The following is a 20949-nucleotide window of genomic DNA, read 5'->3' as shown; positions in this document are numbered from 1 at the left end:
ATAATCTAGTTGCCCACCTTTGAACAGATTCTAACTTCTGAATATCCTTTTAAAAATGTGGAACCCAAAACTGGATCCCATATTCTAGATGTGGCCTCACTAGTGATTTATAAAGGGGTAATAATACGTTGGGATTGCGGGATTTTATCTCTCTTTTTATGCATCCTAAAATCTTGTTTGCTTTTGCGACTACTGCTTGACATTGAGTACTGCTGCTCAGCTTACTTGTACCCGAGTCCTTCTCCTGTGCTGTAGTCCCGAATATACTCCCATTTAATGTACAGTATTTGCAGCAATAGGATTACTCCGTCCTAGGAGCATTACTTTACATTTATCTACATTATACCTCATCTGCCAAGTGTTTGCCCATTCAGACATTTTATCCAGATCATTGTGTAATATTATATAGTTTATGCAAAAGACTGGTCAAAAGAAGACTTATTTATGAATATGCCCATGGGTGCAGATTGCCACATTAGGTTATATTCAAAAAGATTCAAAAGGTCAACAGTTTTATTTTATAAAACACTGTGACAAGAAGTCTGAATGATTAAGCCATGAAAGTGCTTCCTTTTCTCAGTTAACTGCAATTTAATACAAGGCTACATTATAAAAATAATTTAATTTGGGAAGTCATGCTTTCCTTCACACATTATCCACATGGTACAAAGATATCCTTCTAAGCTTCCATGGATGGCCAAAGGCGGAAAGAAACTCATCTGTATTTCCCATGAGTGATTGTAAGAGACTGATGTAAAAGGGCTGATAGGAATATGATCTGAGCCCAAGTATAATTAAACCTGGCAAGAAGCAAAATTAGCATAGTGAACATCAGGGTCTATTTACACTGGAGCGTGAAACCAGTATACATGTCCTAGTGTCCTACTTACTGTATGTGTGGGAGACAAGGGATCTGTTATAATACATGAACATCAGAACTGTGTCTCGTTTAAAGAAATGCCGTTTAGAAAGAGTGTATCCTATGAAATTAGTGCCGTCCAGGGTGGAAGTGACGTGAACGAAGCCCTTGTGACATGAAGCCTTTAGGCCCTTTATCATCTCTGTGAGACTTGATACCTTTTGAGATCTAATTTTATAAAGAGCAGGACATATAAATTAATGCAGGGGTTAAAAATTGGCATCCGCTTGTGAAAGAGACACTAGGCAGGCCAGCCATAATGTGTGTTCTTGTAGGATGCTAGCAGGTGCGTAGGATGCAATGACACACAGGAGGCAGAGCAAGGGTTAACAGGTTCTTTATGTATAGGAACAGTAATGGTACAAGCAGGGGGTAAAGGATGTGATAGGAGGATGGGGGAAAGTCAACTGCACAAGAATATAACAGGTTAATTTATCAGTCTCTGGGCGCTGGAGGAAGGTGGCTAAAAGATCCCTTGGCGGCACCTCAGGTGGCACGAGATGTCTCCGATCCGGTCCCGCAGATGAGCGATGCACTTTTTCCTTGCTACGACGAATCCTCCGGGTTCTTCGGCACTCGATCTCCTGATCTGTGCGCCCAGTGGGGCAGAGGTGATGGTCGGCGGCACAGAAGAAAAAGCAGAAGGTTCAGTGAGCAGGGCTGCAGTAGGCTAATTATGCAAATTGTCTCTTCAGAGAGGAAGAGAACCAGAACTCTAGTGCCACCTATTGGAAGGTAGCAATCCTACAAGTCAATGTTGACCCTTTAACGAGCCTTGTCACATGACTTAGGATAATAGCCAAACCAGAATCTCAATTTGCAGACACTGTGTTTCGGGGTACTGCCCCTCGTCAGTGCAAAGCAGAGATCTGGTTTGGCTTGTGAGAGGCGTCTGACCAGCCAAACCAAATCTCCGATTTGCACTGACGAGGGGAAGTACCCCAAAACACAGTGTCTGCAAATTGAGTTTCTGGTTTGGCTATTATCCTAAGTCATGTGACAATGCTCGTTAGGCTCGAAAGGGTTAACATTGACTTGTCGGATTGCTACATTCCAATAGGTGGCACTAGAGTTCTAGTTCTCTTACTCTCAGAAGAGACAATTTGCATAATTAGCATATTTCCCAGAGGAGCATTGCCGCTTTAAGTCTCCTCATCTCGGCACGCTTAGCATGTCGATCTCCGCAAGGAGAAACGATACTTCTAGGCTGCAGTAGGAGCACACAGTCCAGCGGACACAGCCACAGGCACAGGCCGATCCTCAGCAGGCACCGCAAAGATGTGACTAAGCGATGCCTCCGCGGTGGTGAGTGGAGCAAAAGTCCGTACTCTATCCTCGTCACTACCCGGTGAGGAAGTCTCTCTAGGCTGAAGATAGGAAATGTCGGCAGTCTGGCTAGCTGGGGGTATAGGCACAGCTAGCGGGTTTGGGTCCGTGAAGAGAGAGTTAACCGTGTTACTTACAAGCTCGGTCCCCGCCAAATGTCCCATCTTCCCGCTCAAACTGCTTTTTATGTCGGAGCCGCCCCCATCAGTCAGGTGCCCTTAACTGCTTTGGTCCGCAATCTCTTCCCCTGAAGCACTGGTTACAGCCCCGATAGTTCTGGCCCAGACACACAGGAGAGACCGTTGGCATTGCTCTCCACCCTAGATCCTCATAACAGTGTCACGTATAGTGACTTTGTGAGGTTGTCAGGGTGGTAGTCATGGCGAGGGGCAGCTGCTCCATCACACCCTGGCACCCCGCAAAGAAAGTATACTGTCCCATCTGTTGTGTGATGTGGGAGTATTGCAAAAGCTCATGTTTGCATTTACAGATCCTGCTGATCCGATAGTCCCGTTTCCAGACGATATCACACATTCAGGAACAGACACGAAATTCTGTTCTGTTATACCCTCATAGTGGTATAATGCACCCCTATAGAGGTATAATGCACTCCATAGTAGTATAATGCACTTCATAATATAATGCACCTCATAGTATAATGCACCCTCATAGGAGTATAATGCACCCCCATAGTAGGATAATGCAGATTCATACTGTGGCTTTAAAATATAAAAGTTTCTCCTTACCTGGCCGAGGTCCAGGGGTGTCCTCCGCTCAATACATCTGAGGCACATACCGTCGCATTACAGTGACGTCATTACCCGGCAATGTGCCCGCTGACGTCAGCTTCCAGCCTATGATTGACTGCCGGCTGATAACTGTTGCTGTGTGGGAGAAATCTCCCGCAAAGCAACAGATTTTAAGTGCTCAGTTGAGCTGGCAGATTCCACTGCGGAACCCCTCTGCTCGCCGGGCCCCATAAACCAGTAAGGGCAGTAACGCCCTGATGGTGGCCCTGAGTCTCAGTACAGTACATATTCATATTTTCAGCCTGAACTTTCCCTCTCAATGCAGACTCCTCTAGCCTCTGAGATGCTCGTCTTGGCTTTGCAGGCCCCATACGCCTGCACTCACTTTCCTGTACTGGTTCCTGTTCCAACTCCCTTCGCTGGATGATGATAAAGGTTCCTGTTTCCATACCTGATTCCAGCTTTGGCCCTGGATTCTCTAAGGGATACTGTTGTACCAAGTAACGAATGACTGCATTATGCTTTTCCCAACGTCCTGTTCTGCCTTCTTCTGAATCACTCTCCAGCACTTTTTTAATGTTGCAACTATAATACACTACTTTCCACAGCTGTCACTGACTGACTAAGAATCAGGAAGTCTCCCCTAGAAAAACTCACGCACTCCTACCCCTGGGAAAATCCCTTATTATTTTAACTATTCCTATTCTTGTACCCTAGTTTCCTAAGGCTGCTATCACACATCAGTTTTTTGCCATCAGTCACAATCTGTCGAATTGTGAAAAAAAAACGGATCCGTTTCAGATTGCTGATCCAGCTAATTGGATTGTAAAATAATTGGAGCATGCTCAGTTAAAAAAAAAGGAATCCGTCGCCGGATTCCGTTCTTTGACGTATCCGGCACCATAAGCTTCCATTCTAGCAAAGGACGGACGGCGATGGATCCGTCGCTGTCCATTTTTTTGATGGACACGAAAAACGTGACTATGTCCATTTTCTTCGGCCGCCAGACAAACAAATTTCGACGATCCGGCGAAAAATGGATGAAAGGGGAGGCCGTCCGTCGCAATCAATCGCTAATACAAATCTATGAGAAAAAAACGCTTCCAGCGGCAACTTTTGCTGGATCCGTTCTTTTCACAATTCGACGGATTGTGACTGATGGCAAAAAACTGATGTGTGAAAGCAGTCTAATTCTAGTGTACCCCCACTGCACTATACCCATTTCTATCCTAATCTATGCTCTATCCTTATCTCTAAACTTTCCCTAACACTATGCATAAATAACATTAATCTCTGTATATGAAATTAACCACACACATTAGTGATCATAGAATTCTATGCAGCATCACATATTATAACAGTCATGAATCAGTACACATTTTATACAAACACTGTTTAGAGCGGGAGAGGCAAATGACAGCCCCTTTCACAACCTTACAACTTCATAACAATGGCATACACAGTGCTCCTATAGTAGTGTTCCTCTCATTACTAGCAGTACTACAGTACCAGACAATCACAGTAACTCTATAACGGTATTATTATTTTTATGAAACCATAAGAATTGTGTTGTGCTTCTTCAGGAGGGAACACCCGTGCTGTCTAGAATTTGTGTACTTTTGTAATTTTATCTTTAATGGTAAGCTAGTGAGTTTGAACTATCTACTATATAATTGTCTAAGGGTCACTTCCGTCTTTTTGTCTGTCCTTCTGTCTGTCTGTCTGTCACGGATATTCATTGATTGCGGCCTCTGTCTGTCATTGAAATCCAAGTCGCTGATTGGTCGCGGCAAAACGGCCACAACCAATCAGCGACAGGCACAGTCCGGCGGCAAATGGCCGCACCTTCCTCCCCACAGTCAGTGCCCGCTCCATAATCCCCTCCAGTCAGCGCCCACACAGGGTTAATGGCAGCGGTAACGGACCGCGTTATGCCGCGGTGTAACGCACTCCGTTACCACTGCTATTAACCCTGTGTGACCAACTTTTTACTATTGATGCTGCCTATGCACCTGTCGCTGATTGTTCGCGGCCAGCCATGTAGTATAATATATATAGCAATTGTTACCATCCACCTCTCGTGTCTCCCCTCTTCCTCATAGTTTGTAAGCTTGCGAGCAGGGCCCTCATTCCTACTGGTATCTGTTTTGAACTATGATTTCTGTTATGCTGTAATGTCTATTGTCTGTACAAGTCCCCTCTATAATTTGTAAAGCGCTGCGGAATATGTTGGCGCTATATAAATAAAATTATTATTATTATTATTATAACAGCCCATGTAGTAAATAGCACAGCCACATAGTATATAGCACAGCCAGGTAGTATATAGCACAGCCACGTAGTATATAGCACAGCCCACGGAGTATATAGCACAGCCCACGGAGTATATAGCACAGCCACGTAGTATATAACACAGCCCACAGAGTATATAGCACAGCCACGTAGTATATAGCACAGCCCATGGAGTGTACAACAGCCCACATAGCAGATAACACAGCCACGTAGTTTATAACAGCCCATGTAGCATATAACACAGCTCACGTAGTATATAACAGCCCACGCACGCAGTATATAACACAACCCACGTAGTGTTTAACACAGCCCATGTAGTGTATTACACAGCCCAAGTAGTGTATAACACAGGCCACGTAGTGTATAACACAGCCCACCTAGTGTATAACACAGTCCACGTTGTGTATAACACAGGCCACGTAGTGTTTAACACAGCCCACATAGTATATTGCACAGCCCACGTAGTATATAGCACAGCCCACGCAGTACATTGCACAGCCCACATAGTACATTCCGCAGCCCACGTAGTAAATTGCATAGCCCACGTAGTATATAGCACAGCCCACGTAGTATATTGCACAGCCCACGTAGTATATTACAGCCCACATAGTATATTGCACAGCCCACATAGTATATTGCACAGCCCACGTAGTATATTGCACATCCCACGTAGTACATTGCACAGCCCACGTAGTACATTGCACAGCCCACGTAGTACATTGCACAGCCCACGTAGTACATTGCACAGCCCACGCAGTACATTGCACAGCCCACGTAGTACATTGCAAAGCCCACATAGTATATTGCACAGCCCACGCATTATATTGCACAGCCCACGTATTATATTGCACAGCTCGCATAGTATATTGCACAGCTCGCGTAGTATATTGCACAGCCCACATATTATATTGCACAGCCCACGCAGTACATTGCACAGCCCACGTAGTACATTGCACAGCCCACGCAGTACATTGCACACCCCAAGCAGTACATTGCACAGACCACGCAGTACATTGCACAGCCCACATAGTTTATAGCACAGCCCAAGCAGTACATTGCACAGCCCACATAGTATATTGCACAGCCCACATAGTATATTGCACAGCCCACGTAGTATATTGCACAGCCCACGCAGTACATTGCACAGCCCACATAGTATATTGCACAGCCCACATAGTATATTGCACAGCCCACGCATTATATTGCACAGCCCACGTATTATATTGCACAGCTCGCATAGTATATTGCACAGCTCGCGTAGTATATTGCACAGCCCACGTATTATATTGCACAGCCCATGCAGTACATTGCACAGCCCGCGTTGTACATTGCACAGCCCAAGCAGTACATTGCACAGACCACGCAGTACATTGCACAGCCCACATAGTATATAGCACAGCCCAAGCAGTACATTGCACAGCCCACGCATTATATTGCACAGCCCACATAGTATATTGCACAGCCCAAGTAGTATATTGCACAGCCCACGCAGTACATTGCACAGCCCACGTAGTACATTGCACAGCCCACATAGTATATAGCACAGCCCAAGCAGTACATTGCAAAGCCCACGCAGTACATTGCACAGCTCACGAAGTACATTGCACAGCCCATGTAGTACATTGCACAGCCCACATATTATATTGCACAGCTCACGTAGTATATAGCACAGCCCACGTATTATATTGCACAGCCCACATATTATATTGCACAGCCCACGCAGTATATTGCACAGCCCACATATTATATTGCACAGCCCACGTATTATATTGCACAGCCCATGTAGTATATTGCACAGCCCACGTATTATATTGCACAGCCCACGTATTATATTGCACAGCCCACGTATTATATTGCACAGCCCATGTAGTACATTGCACAGCCCATGTAGTACATTGCACAGCTCACGTATTATATTGCACAGCCCATGTAGTACATTGCACAGCCCACGCAGTATATTGCACAGCCCACGTATTATATTGCACAGCCCATGTAGTATATTGCACAGCCCACGCAGTATATAGCAATGTGGGCATCATATCCCTGTTAAAAAAAAAAGAATTAATTAAAAAATAGTTATATAATCACCTTCTGTTGGCCCCGGATGCAAGCGAAGCGGTTACCGACGCTCCTCGCGCGCTCCGTTCCCAAGAGTGCATTGCGGTCTCGCGAGATGATGACGTAGCGGTCTCGCGAGACCACTATGTCATCATCTCGCAAGACCGCAATGCATGGAGCGGTCACTGGAGCGTCGCGAGGAGCGGGGAAGGCCGGTTCTGGATCCGAGGGGCTGACGGACGGTAAGTATATAACTTTTTTTTTTTTTTTTAATTATTTTTAACATTAGATCTTAAAAGATCTATTGGTAGGCAGCAGCAATAGTAAAAAGTTGGTCACACAGGGTTAATAGCAGCGGTAACGGAGTGCATTACACCGTGGCATAACGCGGTCCGTTACCACTGCCATTAACCCTGTGTGAGCGCTGACTGGAGGGATTATGGAGCGGGCACTGACTGCGGGGAGGAAGGAGCGGCCATTTGCCGTCGGACTGTGCCCATCGCTGATTGGTTGTGGCCATTTTGCCGCGACCAATCAGCGACTTGGATTTCAATGACAGGCAGAGGCCACGATTAACAGACAGACAGACAGATAGACAGAAGGACAGACAGAAAGACGGAAGTGACCCTTAGACAATTATATAGTAGATTACACCTGCTACATATTGGGACAGAATCTTGGAGGTGGGAATACCCCTTTAAATGGGCACTGTACTTTCAGTCCAATTAATCTCATTTGATAAAGTCTTCTAAGCTGGCAATATGCAAATCACGTTAACTAAAAATAATGTTGTGTTAACCTGGTAAAATCACTCCAAAGTGACAGCCAGTCAGTGTTTTTCTGTCTAACTTCCTCTATAAATTGTATTCAGCACACAGAAACTGTACAGTTTTGATGGATCTAAAATAGGATCATTATCTATTATTATATGATTAAATGATGTCTCATCAGAGATGCTTGGAAATATGTACCTGTATAGTGTTTCTTGATCTACATATGGCTTAGAGTGCAAAAGATGCATTACATAGGATATGTGCTCATTGCAGCCATCTCCATTGTTATTCTATGTGCGGTCTGCTCTGGAGCACAAAAGATGAAGTGCGTTCCATGAGATACTTGCGCAGTGTTGCGGTATCCATAATGCATTGCTGAGCCATTACTGCCGATGTAGGGCGGATCTGTTTGGAGAGCAAAAGATGGTTATGGGCTCTACAGGGGACATGCGCAGTGTGGTTTTACCCACAAGGCATCACAAAATGGGGATGTCCAGCCCGCGATGCCGGAGGGAAGGGGGCCAAGAAGCGGGGATATTTAAATGGAGGTGAGTGTAGTATCGGTAAGACATCATATCCACATCGGGACCCATTTTTTGTATCGGGCCTCTTGATGAGTCAGAGGGGCGAAACGCGTTGAGGCGGAGCAGGCGAGTGGCGTGCATATGAGTACCATGATCTTTCCATTCCATGGCCAGTAATGACAGATATCATTCTTGTTTGAAGGCATATCTGGGCATGAACTGATATTGTTTATCATAATGGTTACCTGGTACTCCTAAATGTAAATAGAAAGGGATAATTATGGATATATATATAATCAAAAGGGGATTTTTTCCTCTAATTTTCTATTCCCCATGCTTTGATCACGGTTTACATTAGAAGTATCTATGATTGCCACCAAACGCCAATTGTGTTCTCTATTGTTTTTATGTTATATTATTATTGGGGGCTAGGGTCTGCCTAGTGATAGGAGTGACAATTGTCTAGATATAGAGGTACCCCTTAAATACATACATTGTGGGAGGGAACACCCGGATGACTAAAAGGATATCTAGGGCCTATAGGGGTTGTCATCGTTGAGCGGGGGTGCCCATATGTTTCCCATAGGGTGCCAACCTCTGCAGTTAGGTAGGTGCAAGCATAGGCACCAGACTAGGGACTCAAAAAACCCCCGTTAGGTTGGTTGTGGTTTGTGTTCTTTTTCACTGTGTGTCGGCTTTTGATGTGTAACCACTGGTTGGTTGTTTTTAAAAATAGTACTAATAAAATAAAATCAATTTTTATGGGGCATAATTATGATTTATAACTTCCTATTATCTGCCTGTTGTAAAATGTAATCCTTCTGTAGTAACAGAGATAGTAAGGAAGATTGCAGGACATCCGGATGGGTCTTTGCCTCTCAGCTTATCAGAGTTCAGGGCAGTGAAATCACTGAACAAAGAAAACATAAACGCCTGTAGTTGAGGGAACAGAAGTTCTTGCCCATGTAGTGCTGGTAGAACACTGCAGAACAACAACTGCCCACTAAAAAGAGAGAAAATGCAATTACAATGCTGGAAAATAGGAGTCGTTCTTGGCCATGCTACCCTGTTATGTGGACTAAAAGTAGCTTTAAGTTGTCCAGGTTTTACATAAAAGAACAGGTACACTTTATGTAAAATCAGCTAGTAGGTTCTGTCTGATTTCATGATAGATGGTGCATAACTGTATCAACGAAATAATGGCCCCACGGGTGTTTTCTTGTGGTTCCATGCACTGACATTGAGACCCCAAACCCCCTTATGACCAAACATTCCCTAGCTTGCAGTGGACTTTGGTCATCCAGATGTCTCCTGGCGGCAGGTATTAATCACATATGTGGGTTAATGTTTATGCAGTTTCTTAGGTTCTGAAGGTCTCAATTTTTGGATGTGACTTTGCTGTTAATGCGAGCGCTGTGTTCTACCTGGATAATACTTCACGGCTAATAAAATATGTAGAGGACTTGCATTGTGTGATAATATAATGCAGCAGGATCTTCTTGTCGTTGCAGCACTATTGTTCTATACCACATGATGACATGGGGCTTGGCGGTTCTGCTTTGCGTTGAAGGTGTCGCAATGCTCTACTACCCTTCAGTATCTAAGTGAGTATCATCATTCTGCATGTATTATTGAGGACCCGACTATGGAAGCCAACAGAAAAATGTCTCTAATTTCTGTCTATTCCTTTTCGGCCATGTTCACATAATACAGACACCAGACTGTTATACAGAAAACCTATGATACAATACAATATGTAGAATTTTATAATCACAAATGCCGTCCGTGACACAACATGACTTACTAAACTGGATTAAAATTAACTCCCCTCTCGATAATCTTAAACTCTGCTTTTATCCACTCAACTATGTCAACATTTAGTGATAATCCCTTATTTAAGAGTTTTGGCTATTGTTAATTATGCAAACCAGTTGTAGTCCAGAGACATATGCTTACTGCATGAACTTGCTAGAGAACCAAAAGTGAACTTCACTAAAGCAAATTTAGGGAATTTATCGAAGGCCGAATAGTTCCAAGTAGGGTTTCATTCACAGAATGTATACTTTTAGGCAGCTGTGATGTTTTGTCGCCTTTGTTACAAGCAATATATCTGGACCAGCAGCGCCTCTACTGAACTGGACGTACACTACCATAGAATAGAGACTGTGCTTTGTGAAGGCATTTGTGCTTTCATTCATACCTGAATGTCTGAGCAAACACACAGACCTCCTTGATATTTCTAGAGGACGAATCGACACAGGCTGTATGTTACAATCTTTCAGCGATCTCCATACCGACAGAACCCCTTCATCTTCTTTGCTCAGGAGCGCACCGCTCCCCTGCCTTTCGGTTTCCTGCTTGTCATGACAGTGCACTCTTGCTGATTGACATTTCAGACAAGCAGTAAGGGGGAAATCCTGGTCCGAACTGTGCACTCTAAAATGTTGCAAGCAGAGGCAGCTTTGCCTCGGAACAGCCGAGAAGTGCAGCGACACTGAAGCTGCATGGATCCAGCAATCCAATCATCTTCAGAGCAGCGCTCGCAAGCAAAGAGCTTGTAAATGCTGCACTCCTTGACTAAGAATACACAATAGAATTAAAAATCTTTTCCTTCTCAAAAATTAGAGATTTTTAATAGCAAGTAAATTGCAAAGTTGATTATTTTTCAAGCATTTTACAATATTAACCATTCATTATATTGCAGAGGAAACCTCGTTACCGGAAGGTCTTTTATACAATCCACCTTATATTCAGGTCTGTTTGGACCTTAACCTTTCCCCTGAAAAGTAAACAGAAGCAATTCATGAATATTCATTAACTGCCTTAAGGTTAAACTGTGAACATAATTGGAATCATTGTCAAACTCAATTTTTGGGTCGTTTAGGGATAGGGTGATATTTTGTCCTGATTTATAGGCACTATTGGAACAACAATGCAGCCATAAAAAATGAAAAATCAGCGATCCGTGTTTATTTGTATTCTTTGCCTCCACGTTGGAGATGCTTTTGTTTTCCAAGGATGGCATTATGCCAACTGTATATTAGTTACCTTTCCATATACAGACACAAACAAGCTATTCCTTAAGTGTCTGAAAAGTGCAAAAATGTATCTATCTCGCTATAACTTGCCCAATGTAGTTGCCCCATGTTACAGCCATATATGTTCTACGTCACCATGGCTTAGTGTACACATTGAAGTGATATAGAACTAAGGAACTGAACTTAGACTTTATTACTCTTTATTATTTTTACTGTTTATACTACTTTTTTATTACTTAAAATCATTGGAGAAATTTCTTAAAGGAGCAGTCCAAGATGTAGACAAATCCTAACACGGTTAGCATGTAAGCTGTCCACATTACATTTGGCACACAAGTTTGAACATTAGCATCAGACATGTGCCCTAAATGTGTGAAACTTTATGCTTATACAACTTACGTGAATCTGCTGTTGACTCCATTTGTAAAGATAAACTTCTATGTAATATGTATCTTTCGCAGCGTACAGTTGTAAAGCAAAGCGTACCGGTGTACAGCTGGTGTGTATAAATGCTGCATGGTTGCCATGTAGTGTGAATAGAGCCTTACAGGTCGGAATTTGTCTGATAGGGCACCACTTTATAATGTAGGTGAAAATGGTTTCATCTTGTTTTCCAGTTGTGAGGAGGGTCTAGAACATGCAATTCCTCATTATGTTACTACCTACGCACCTCTTCTGCTTGTAATGGTAGCTAATCCGATCCTGTTTAGAAGAACTGTTTCAGCAGGTAAGATGTCATAAGCCTTATTTATTCATGTGCATTGTGGAACCTGTTGCTACTATATACACAGTTATGGGCAGGGTTAGATATACAGGAATCCAATTTATTATACTGTATTTTTCGCTTTGTAAGACGCACTTTATTTCCCCCAAATTTGGAGGGGAAATGGGAGTGCGTCTTACAAAGCCGATATACCGCTTACCGTTACAGGCTGGGATGAGGGGATGTCCACCGCCGCTCCCGCAGTTGTCTGATGCCGCTGCCGCAGTTGTCCGCTGCTGCCCAGGGTGATGCTGGAGTCTCCGGTGCTGTGGGGGGTTCTGGCGACATTTTGTGAAAGGCCAGAGCCCCTCGGCAGTTCGTCCATGTTTTCCTGTGTGACGGACTCAGGGAAAATGGCCGCCGGAATCTCGAGAGATGAAATTTTAGCGCTGAGATCTCATCTCTTGAGATCTTGGTCCTAAGATCGCTATCTGCGCATGCGCCGCCTCCTGGTTGCCATTTTCCCGAGGTCCACCGCACAGGAAAGCATGGACGAACTGACGGGGGGCTCTGGCCTTTCACAAAATGTCGGCAGAGCCCCCCGCAGCACTGGAGAAACCCCCACAGCACCGGAGACACCCTTGCAGCACTGGAGACACCCCTGCAGCACCGGAGCCCCCCTGCAGCACAGGACACCTGCATACCCCCTCATCCCAGCCTGCAGCAACGCTCCACTCCTGCCTTCTCCAGCAGCGACCCTGGGACCCTGATCCACCGCAGCCACCACCCCCGGTAAGAAATAAGACGCATGGATTATAAGGAGCCCCACCAATTTATTAAAAAAAGGTTTTTTTCCTATTTTTCTCCTCAAAATTTGGGGTGCGTCTTATAATCCGGAGCATCTTACAAAGTGAAAAATACGGTAAGTGTTAAGGCAAATGATAAAATAAGTGACCTCACTTGAAGGAAAGATTCTCATTTGGTGCATTTACATAAAAAGTACATTAACAACAATTTCCTCCTAAATATTTCATGATTCCTTTTTAAATAGTAGTGACTTGACTAAAGAGGGAAAATGGGTACAGGAAATCAAATTGCCTGGACTTTCTCTTAACAGTACTGCCATGCAGGAGCTCTGCTCTAAGGGTACCGTCACACATTGAAATTTCCATCGCTACGACGTTACGATTCGTGACGTTCTAGCGATATCGTTACGATATCGCAGTGTCTGACACGCAGCAGCGATCAGGGATCCTGCTGAGAATCGTACGTCGTAGCACATCGTATGGAACTTTCTTTCGTCGCTTGATCACCCGCTGACATCGCTGGATCGTTGTGTGTGACAGCGATCCAGCGATGTCTTCGCTTGTAACCAGGGTAAACATCGGGTAACTAAGCGCAGGGCCGCGCTTAGTAACCCGATGTTTACCCTGGTTACAAGCGTAAACGTAAAAAAACAAACCGTACATGCTCACCCGTCGGTGTCCTTCAGGTCCCTTGCCGTCTGCTTCCTGCTCTGAGTGCCGGCCGGAAAGTGAGAGCAGATCACAGCGGTGCTGCGCTCTGCTCTCACTGTACGGCTGCACTCAGAGCAGGAAGCAGACGGCAAGGGACCTGAAGGACACCGACGGGTGAGCATGTACGGTTTGTTTTTTTACGTTTACGCTGGTAACCAGGGTAAACATCGGGTTACTAAGCGCGGCCCTGCGCTTAGTTACCCGATGTTTACCCTGGTTACCCGGGGACTTCGGCATCGCTCCAGCGCCGTGATTGCAACGTGTGACCGCAGTCTACGACGCTGGAGCGATATTCATACGATCGCTGCGACGTCACGGATCGTGCCGTCGCAGCGATGAAAATTTCAATGTGTGACGGTACCCTAACTCCAGGTAACACCAACTGGTGTCAACTATCAACTTTCCAACCTGACCTCAAGTGACTACATTTATGTCTGTGGATTATTTATCCTTTTTCAGGTTATGCTTTGTAAAGAAGTGTTGTTGAGAATGCATGCACTACCGAGAACAATGATGTATTATTGGGCAGCACAAAAGATTCATTCCACCCAAGGAATATTAATTGGTAGCCTGTTTAGACTGCAAGATTGCTCTGAAATGAACGTTCCTAGGAACACTTTTTCACGTTGATCTTGCAGGGTAATTCCATCTTTATTCTTCTTACCAACTTGTTGCTGGATCTTCCTCCATAGTTAAAAGTGGAATTAGAATCATAGAATGTTAGAGTTGGAAGGGACCTCCAGGGTCATCGTGTCCAACCCCCTGCTCAAAGCAGGATTCACTAAACCATCTCAGACAGATGTCTGTCCAGCCTCTGTGTGAAGACTTCCATTGAATGAGAACTCACCACCTCTCATAGCAGCCTGTTCTACTCATTGATCACCCTCACTATCAAATAGTTTTTTTTCTAATATCTAATCTGTGTCTCCTCCCTTTCAGTTTCATTCCATTGCTTAACCGATTTGTGATCTTAAAAAGAACCTGCTATCTTGTAGATTGTGAGCCCTTGCGGCAGGGTCGTCTCTCCTCATGTACCAGTTGTGACTTGTATTGTGTAAGATTATTGTACCTCTTTTTTATTATATATACCCCTTCTTACATGTAAAGCGCTATGGAATAAATGGCGCTATAATAATAAATAATAATAATAATTAACCTGCAGATATAGGGTTAATCTGCAGGTCAACATCATTTTGAGCCTGCCCTGGTACATAGAGAATTGGCTGCACTCATTTGTACTAAAGCAAGTGAATGTGTGAAACATGAAATGTGAATAGCATAATGGCTTATGAAATCTATGAAAAAACACATGAGATGCTTAGCACAAAATTTGGCCAAAAAATGTGAGCCCATCCACCAAACATCAAGGTAATCTCAGATCGGATGGGTACCTGACCTCTCTGCCTAGTGTGAACACTTACCTATGGCTAATGTATTGGTAAAGCCTGTATTTATGGGAAGGTCGGAACCAAATGTGTTTGGATGTAATTAAAATCACAGCATGGTGAAGGGCGGGGTGTTCAAGACAGAAAACATGGTACATAGCAAGTAATGGTGAACTGACTGAACAGAGAACTAGTCTGAACTGGTGCATACCAAAAACAACTAATATAGCAAATAGAGACATGGATGCACTCAATTGTACTAAAGCAAGTGAATGTGTGATACATGAAATGTGAATAGCATAATGGCTCGTGAAATCTATGAAAAAACACATGAGATGCTTAGCACAAAATTTGGCCAAAAAATGTGAGCCCATCCACCAACGTAATTCACTTGCTTTAGTACAATTGAGTGCAACCATTTCTCTATTTGCTATGTTAGTTGTTTTTGGTTATGCACCAGTTCAGACAAGTTATCTGTTCAGTCAGTTTACCATTACTTGTTTTGTACTATTTTTTCTGACTTGAACACCCCGCCCTTCCCCATGCTGTGATTTTAATTACATCCAAACACATTTGGTTTCGACCTTCCTATAAATACAGGCTTTACCAAGACATTAGCCAGAGGTAAGTGCTCACATTAGGCGGTTAGGTCAGGGACCCATCCGATCCATGAGATTACCTTGACGTTGGTGGATGGGCTCACATGTTTTGGCCAAATTTTGTGCTAAGGATCTCATGTGTTTTTTCATAGATTTCACAAGCCATTATGCTATTCACATTTCATGTATCACACATTCACTTGCTTTAGTACAATTGAGTGCAACCATTTATCTATTTTCTATGTTAGTTGCTTTTGGTATGCACCAGTTCAGACTAGTTCTCTGTTCAGTCAGTTTACCATTACTTGTAATGCCCTGGAACATAGAACCCCACTGCCAGGGGGAAATTAACTTTATTCCTCCTGGTATCATTCCAGATTTTGTCATGGGGGTGGTGCCAGCGCGGATTCAGTCAACACTCTGTGTATAGAGAGTGGAGGCTGTAGCTGTGTCCCTGGCACTGACTGACAGCCAACTCTATTGTTGAGCTGTTTTCAGTCAGTGCCGGGGGGGCTTACAGTCACCTCTCTCTACACACAGAGCAGTGACTGAACCCATGCCGGCGCTGCCCCTGTGTCTGAAGCTGGAATGCTACAATAAATAATAATAATAATAATAATTGGGAATAAAGTTAACTTCAAAACACTGTTAACCTGCACATTATGCCCATATCTACAGGTTAATAGTGTTGTTTAATGTGACAGATTCATTTTAAAAATAATCTGTCACCCCCCGAGACATAAGTGACCTATTAATATGGGCATACAGGTAATAGAAATATTACACTAGTCCTACCTGTATGCCTCATATTAGTGGTCTTATTGTTGAGAAATTTTATATTCTTTCTTTATGTTAATGATTTCTTCCAGGCTCCGGGGTGTGTGGTGCCTGGAAGAAATCATTAACATAAAGAAAGAATATAAAATTTCTCAACAACAAGACCACTAATATGAGGCATACAGGTAGGACTAGTGTAATATACACTCACCGGCCACTTTATTAGGTACACCATGCTAGTAACGGGTTGGACCCCCTTTTGCCTTCAGAACTGCCTCAATTCTTCGTGGCATAGATTCAACAAGGTGCTGGAAGCATTCCTCAGAGATTTTGGTCCATATTGACATGATGGCATCACACAGTTGCCGCAGATTTGTCGGCTGCACATCCCAAAGATGCTCCATACAAGGCAGGATGGATCCATGCTTTCATGTTGTTTACGCCAAATTCTGACCCTACCATCCGAATGTCGCAGCAGAAATCGAGACTCATCAGACCAAGCAACGTTTTTCCAATCTTCTACTGTCCAATTTCGATGAGCTTGTACAAATTGTAGCCTCAGTTTCCTGTTCTTAGCTGAAAGGAGTGGTACCCGGTGTGGTCTTCTGCTGCTGTAGCCCATCTGCCTCAAAGTTCGACGCACTGTGCGTTCAGAGATGCTCTTAGGCCTACCTTGGTTGTAACGGGTGGCGATTTGAGTCACTGTTGCCTTTCTATCAGCTCGAACCAGTCTGCCCATTCTCCTCTGACCTCTGGCATCAATAAGGCATTTCCGCCCACAGAACTGCCGCTCACTGGATTTTTTTTCTTTTTCGGACCATTCTCTGTAAACCCTAGAGATGGTTGTGCGTGAAAATCCCAGTAGATCAGCAGTTTCTGAAATACTCAGACCAGCCCTTCTGGCACCAACAACCATGCCACGTTCAAAGGCACTCAAATCACCTTTCTTCCCCATACTGATGCTCGGTTTGAACTGCAGGAGATTGTCTTGACCATGTCTACATGCCTAAATGCACTGAGTTGCCGCCATGTGATTGGCTGATTAGAAATTAAGTGTTAACAAGAAGTTGGACAGGTGTACCTAATAAAGTGGCCGGTGAGTGTATATACTATACTGTCTTCATTGTAATACTTACCCCCCTCCCATCAGCATCAGTTATTGCCATGGAATCCTGCGCCTGCACCCTGCACTCCCTCATAAATACATACCGCATCTTCACTGCTGTGGGCGCTACACTCAGAGATCTTCTGCGCAGGCGCCGGTAAATCACTGTGACATCCGGTGTGCGCACTGTCATCGCTAGGAACCATGTGTACATTGTGATGACTATGCAGGGAGGAAGTGGGGAGAGCACCTTATCGGAATGCACACCAGAGGTCACTGGAGCGGAAGTCACCGGTACCTGCGCAGAAGATCTCTGAATGCAGCGCCCATAGAAGAGAGGATGAGGTATGTATTTCTGAGGGATGCTGATGGAAGGGGGTAATGAAGACAGGAGGCAGGGATTTTTTCCAGGCACCGCACGCCCCAGAGCCTGGAAGAAATCATTAACATAAAGAAAGAATATTGCATTTCTCAGCATCAAGACCATTAATACCAGGCATACAGGTAGGACTAGTGTAACATTTCTATCACCTGTATGCCCATATTAATAGGTCACATACGTTCGGGACGGGGGGTGACAGATTCCCTTTAAATAACCACTGATCAGTAAATGTTTACCAATAGGCAGTCGTTTAATATCCTGTTTACACAGCTAGACAGTGCTTGACAATACACACAGAAAGATCTGCAATAAATCATTCGATGCACAAAGGCTGCCATGTTCTCGGCAGCACGAGACCTGTTTATAAAGGACAATGTGCTGTTGAGAATGATGGTCTTTGCAGTACAAAAGATAATTTCACCTAATGAATGACCATTTTGTTCGTTCATCAGGTGATCTTCAGCATTACTCTCGATCATGACAATCTTGCAGTGTAAATGCACGTTCAGTGACATTATCAGATGATTGCAGCTTCCTGCACTCTTTGCCGTTGTTCTTCTCCTGCCCACTCTCTGTCTTATGACGTGACCTCAGCTCAGATCGCTGCTGTCCTGTATCTCAGATACTTCTGGTGTCATATGTCTGGTGATTTCAGCTCAGGTCACAAGATAATGTGATGTTGGTCAGGGAGAGTATCAATCAGGAAGAGGAAGAGAAAAGCCAAGACAATGATTCCAGGGATCTGCAAACAACTTGTTACATGATGCAGCTAAAATGAAAGATGCATTACCAAGTAGTCAGGAATTTTTTTTTTCACAAATGTCAAAATTGTTCTGCTGTTTTCCCTAAATATCTAGCTTCTACAGTGAGCTTGCAAGTAATGTGCAGAAATCTACTTTTAACATACTTCTTTACTGTTTAACAGTTGCCACATTATTAAAAGGAAGACAAGGAATATACACAGAAAATGAAAGACGTCTAGGAACTGAAATTCAGATACGATTTTTCAAGATCATGTTGGTGTTCATGATATGGTAATGAGTTTCTGTTTTTTGTTAGGTCGGCTTTGCATCACATGCGTTTTTGTGCCCGCCTCAAAAAGGAGGAAACTGCCAAACATGAGGTTAAACACAGAACAAAGTGACTCTGTCTGCTTCATTAGAGTCAATGTCGGATATGCCTTTCCCGTTTTTCAGGGCTTTAGACTGAGCCACTGATTTGTGACTAAAACGTGATGTGAACCTAGCCTTAAAATGAAGAAGGAATAATTAAAAAAAGGGTTTGGGTCAAATGTGTTCAAATTGTAAGAATTTACAGGCATCATCTAGTGGGCAAATTATCAAAACCATAAGACAGTTTGTATTTTTTGAAGGGTGAGACCACATGTGTGCGGGTGGCTGTCACATGGCCTACACTGATGGGGTTGTGGCTGTATAATTTTATGGCACAGTGGTGTAGTTATTAGCTCCCTGCTGCTGGACGGAGTTTCAGCCACGCACCCAGCTTCACCATGACTTTTGCTTTTAACGTACGGTGCCTCCAAAAGGCTTCCCGAGGGGCAACTATCACTCCTGGAGTGGATGATGGTAATGGTGGCCTAACTTTATGTTACATGCAAACCCTGAAAAACACAATTTAAAAAATATATATCTGTATTCAATAGCACACTGATAACAATAATGTATAAAACAACTGCATTTTATCGGTCAGGAGAGAGTGTGACTAATGTGTCGTACATCACAACTGACACTAATATCTGTTTCATCTTTTTATCAGTTGGTTGTCCAATATAATCAATGAAAGCCTTTTGTTCTATCTGGAAATGCAGCCAGACATAAATGGAGATCAGCTGAAAAATGTCAGGAATGCAGCACTTATCACATGGTTCATCATGGTAAGCCAGCCATGAACTCAATCTGCTCCCATGCCGTGTCTAATGAAATATCTTCAGATGCCTTCTGGGGTTATATCTGTTCTATATTTAGTAATTTATCTAGAAACTCAATAACGAGAAGCTACAAATGGGTAAACTTAGCCCTGAATCAAGGTATCTTAGAGGTCAGAAATATTTAAAACGCATTACTTTATTTTGATGTTTGCACTTTCTGACCTCTATACTTTTAGGCTAGATCCACCCAACTGTGTCTGATTTTTCATAATTGAAAAACAAATCTGTGAAAATAGCGCATATAAGGCTTCAGTGTGTATTCTGCTTTTTTTCCTCACTTCCATAGACTTAGAGGGAATCTGTCAGAAGGATCAACTCTCCTACTCCATCGACATGGGCATGCAGATCCTACAACCGTGAATAAAATGATACCTTCATATCTGCGATTTGATGTCTTATTCCAGAGAATTCCATGTTTTTAGTAAATGAGCTTTTCAGGACTTTGGGCTGGACACTGACCTACATGAGAATCTGCTTCCAGAACTTATTTTAAATGAAAAGTGGCATTTCCAGTGTGAGACATGTATTAACTGACAATTTGTTCTCAAAATCACTCACAGCTCTGTAATGAGATCAGAATGAACACAGTACAGCAGAGCTAACACAGTGCAGCAGAGCTAACACAGTACAGCAGAGCTAACACAGTGCAGCAGAGCTAACACAGTACAGCAGAGCTAACACAGTGCAGCAGAGCTAACACAGTACAGCAGAGCTAACACAGTGCAGCAGAGCTAACACTAATGAAACAAAGATTATTTCTATTGTACTAACACATCAGCACTGACGATGTCCTCTCATAGTGCTGGCAGATGGTGTGGGGGGAGAGGCAGTACTGCAGAGTCAACTTCACTTCA

General features: G+C 43.6%; 1 protein-coding gene across 3 annotated transcripts in view; it reads left to right on the top strand.

Moving 5' to 3' along the window:
- The window catches only part of GPR143 (G protein-coupled receptor 143), a 66513-nt gene that overhangs the window by 16635 nt on the left and 28929 nt on the right, over positions 1-20949 (top strand). For all 3 annotated transcript variants that reach the window (XM_077294733.1, XM_077294732.1, XM_077294731.1), the window contains exons 4-7: positions 10153-10245; positions 12297-12406; positions 19073-19181; positions 19924-20041. In XM_077294733.1, the coding sequence (XP_077150848.1) occupies positions 10153-10245; positions 12297-12406; positions 19073-19181; positions 19924-20041 (430 nt within the window). The remainder of the gene's footprint in view (positions 1-10152; positions 10246-12296; positions 12407-19072; positions 19182-19923; positions 20042-20949) is intronic.

This window comes from Ranitomeya variabilis, chromosome 3 (genome assembly GCF_051348905.1).
Source record: "Ranitomeya variabilis isolate aRanVar5 chromosome 3, aRanVar5.hap1, whole genome shotgun sequence".
Classification (NCBI taxonomy): domain Eukaryota; kingdom Metazoa; phylum Chordata; class Amphibia; order Anura; family Dendrobatidae; genus Ranitomeya; species Ranitomeya variabilis.
Note: the sequence above shows the minus strand (reverse complement) of the source record. Positions and strands in the feature narration are given on the sequence as shown.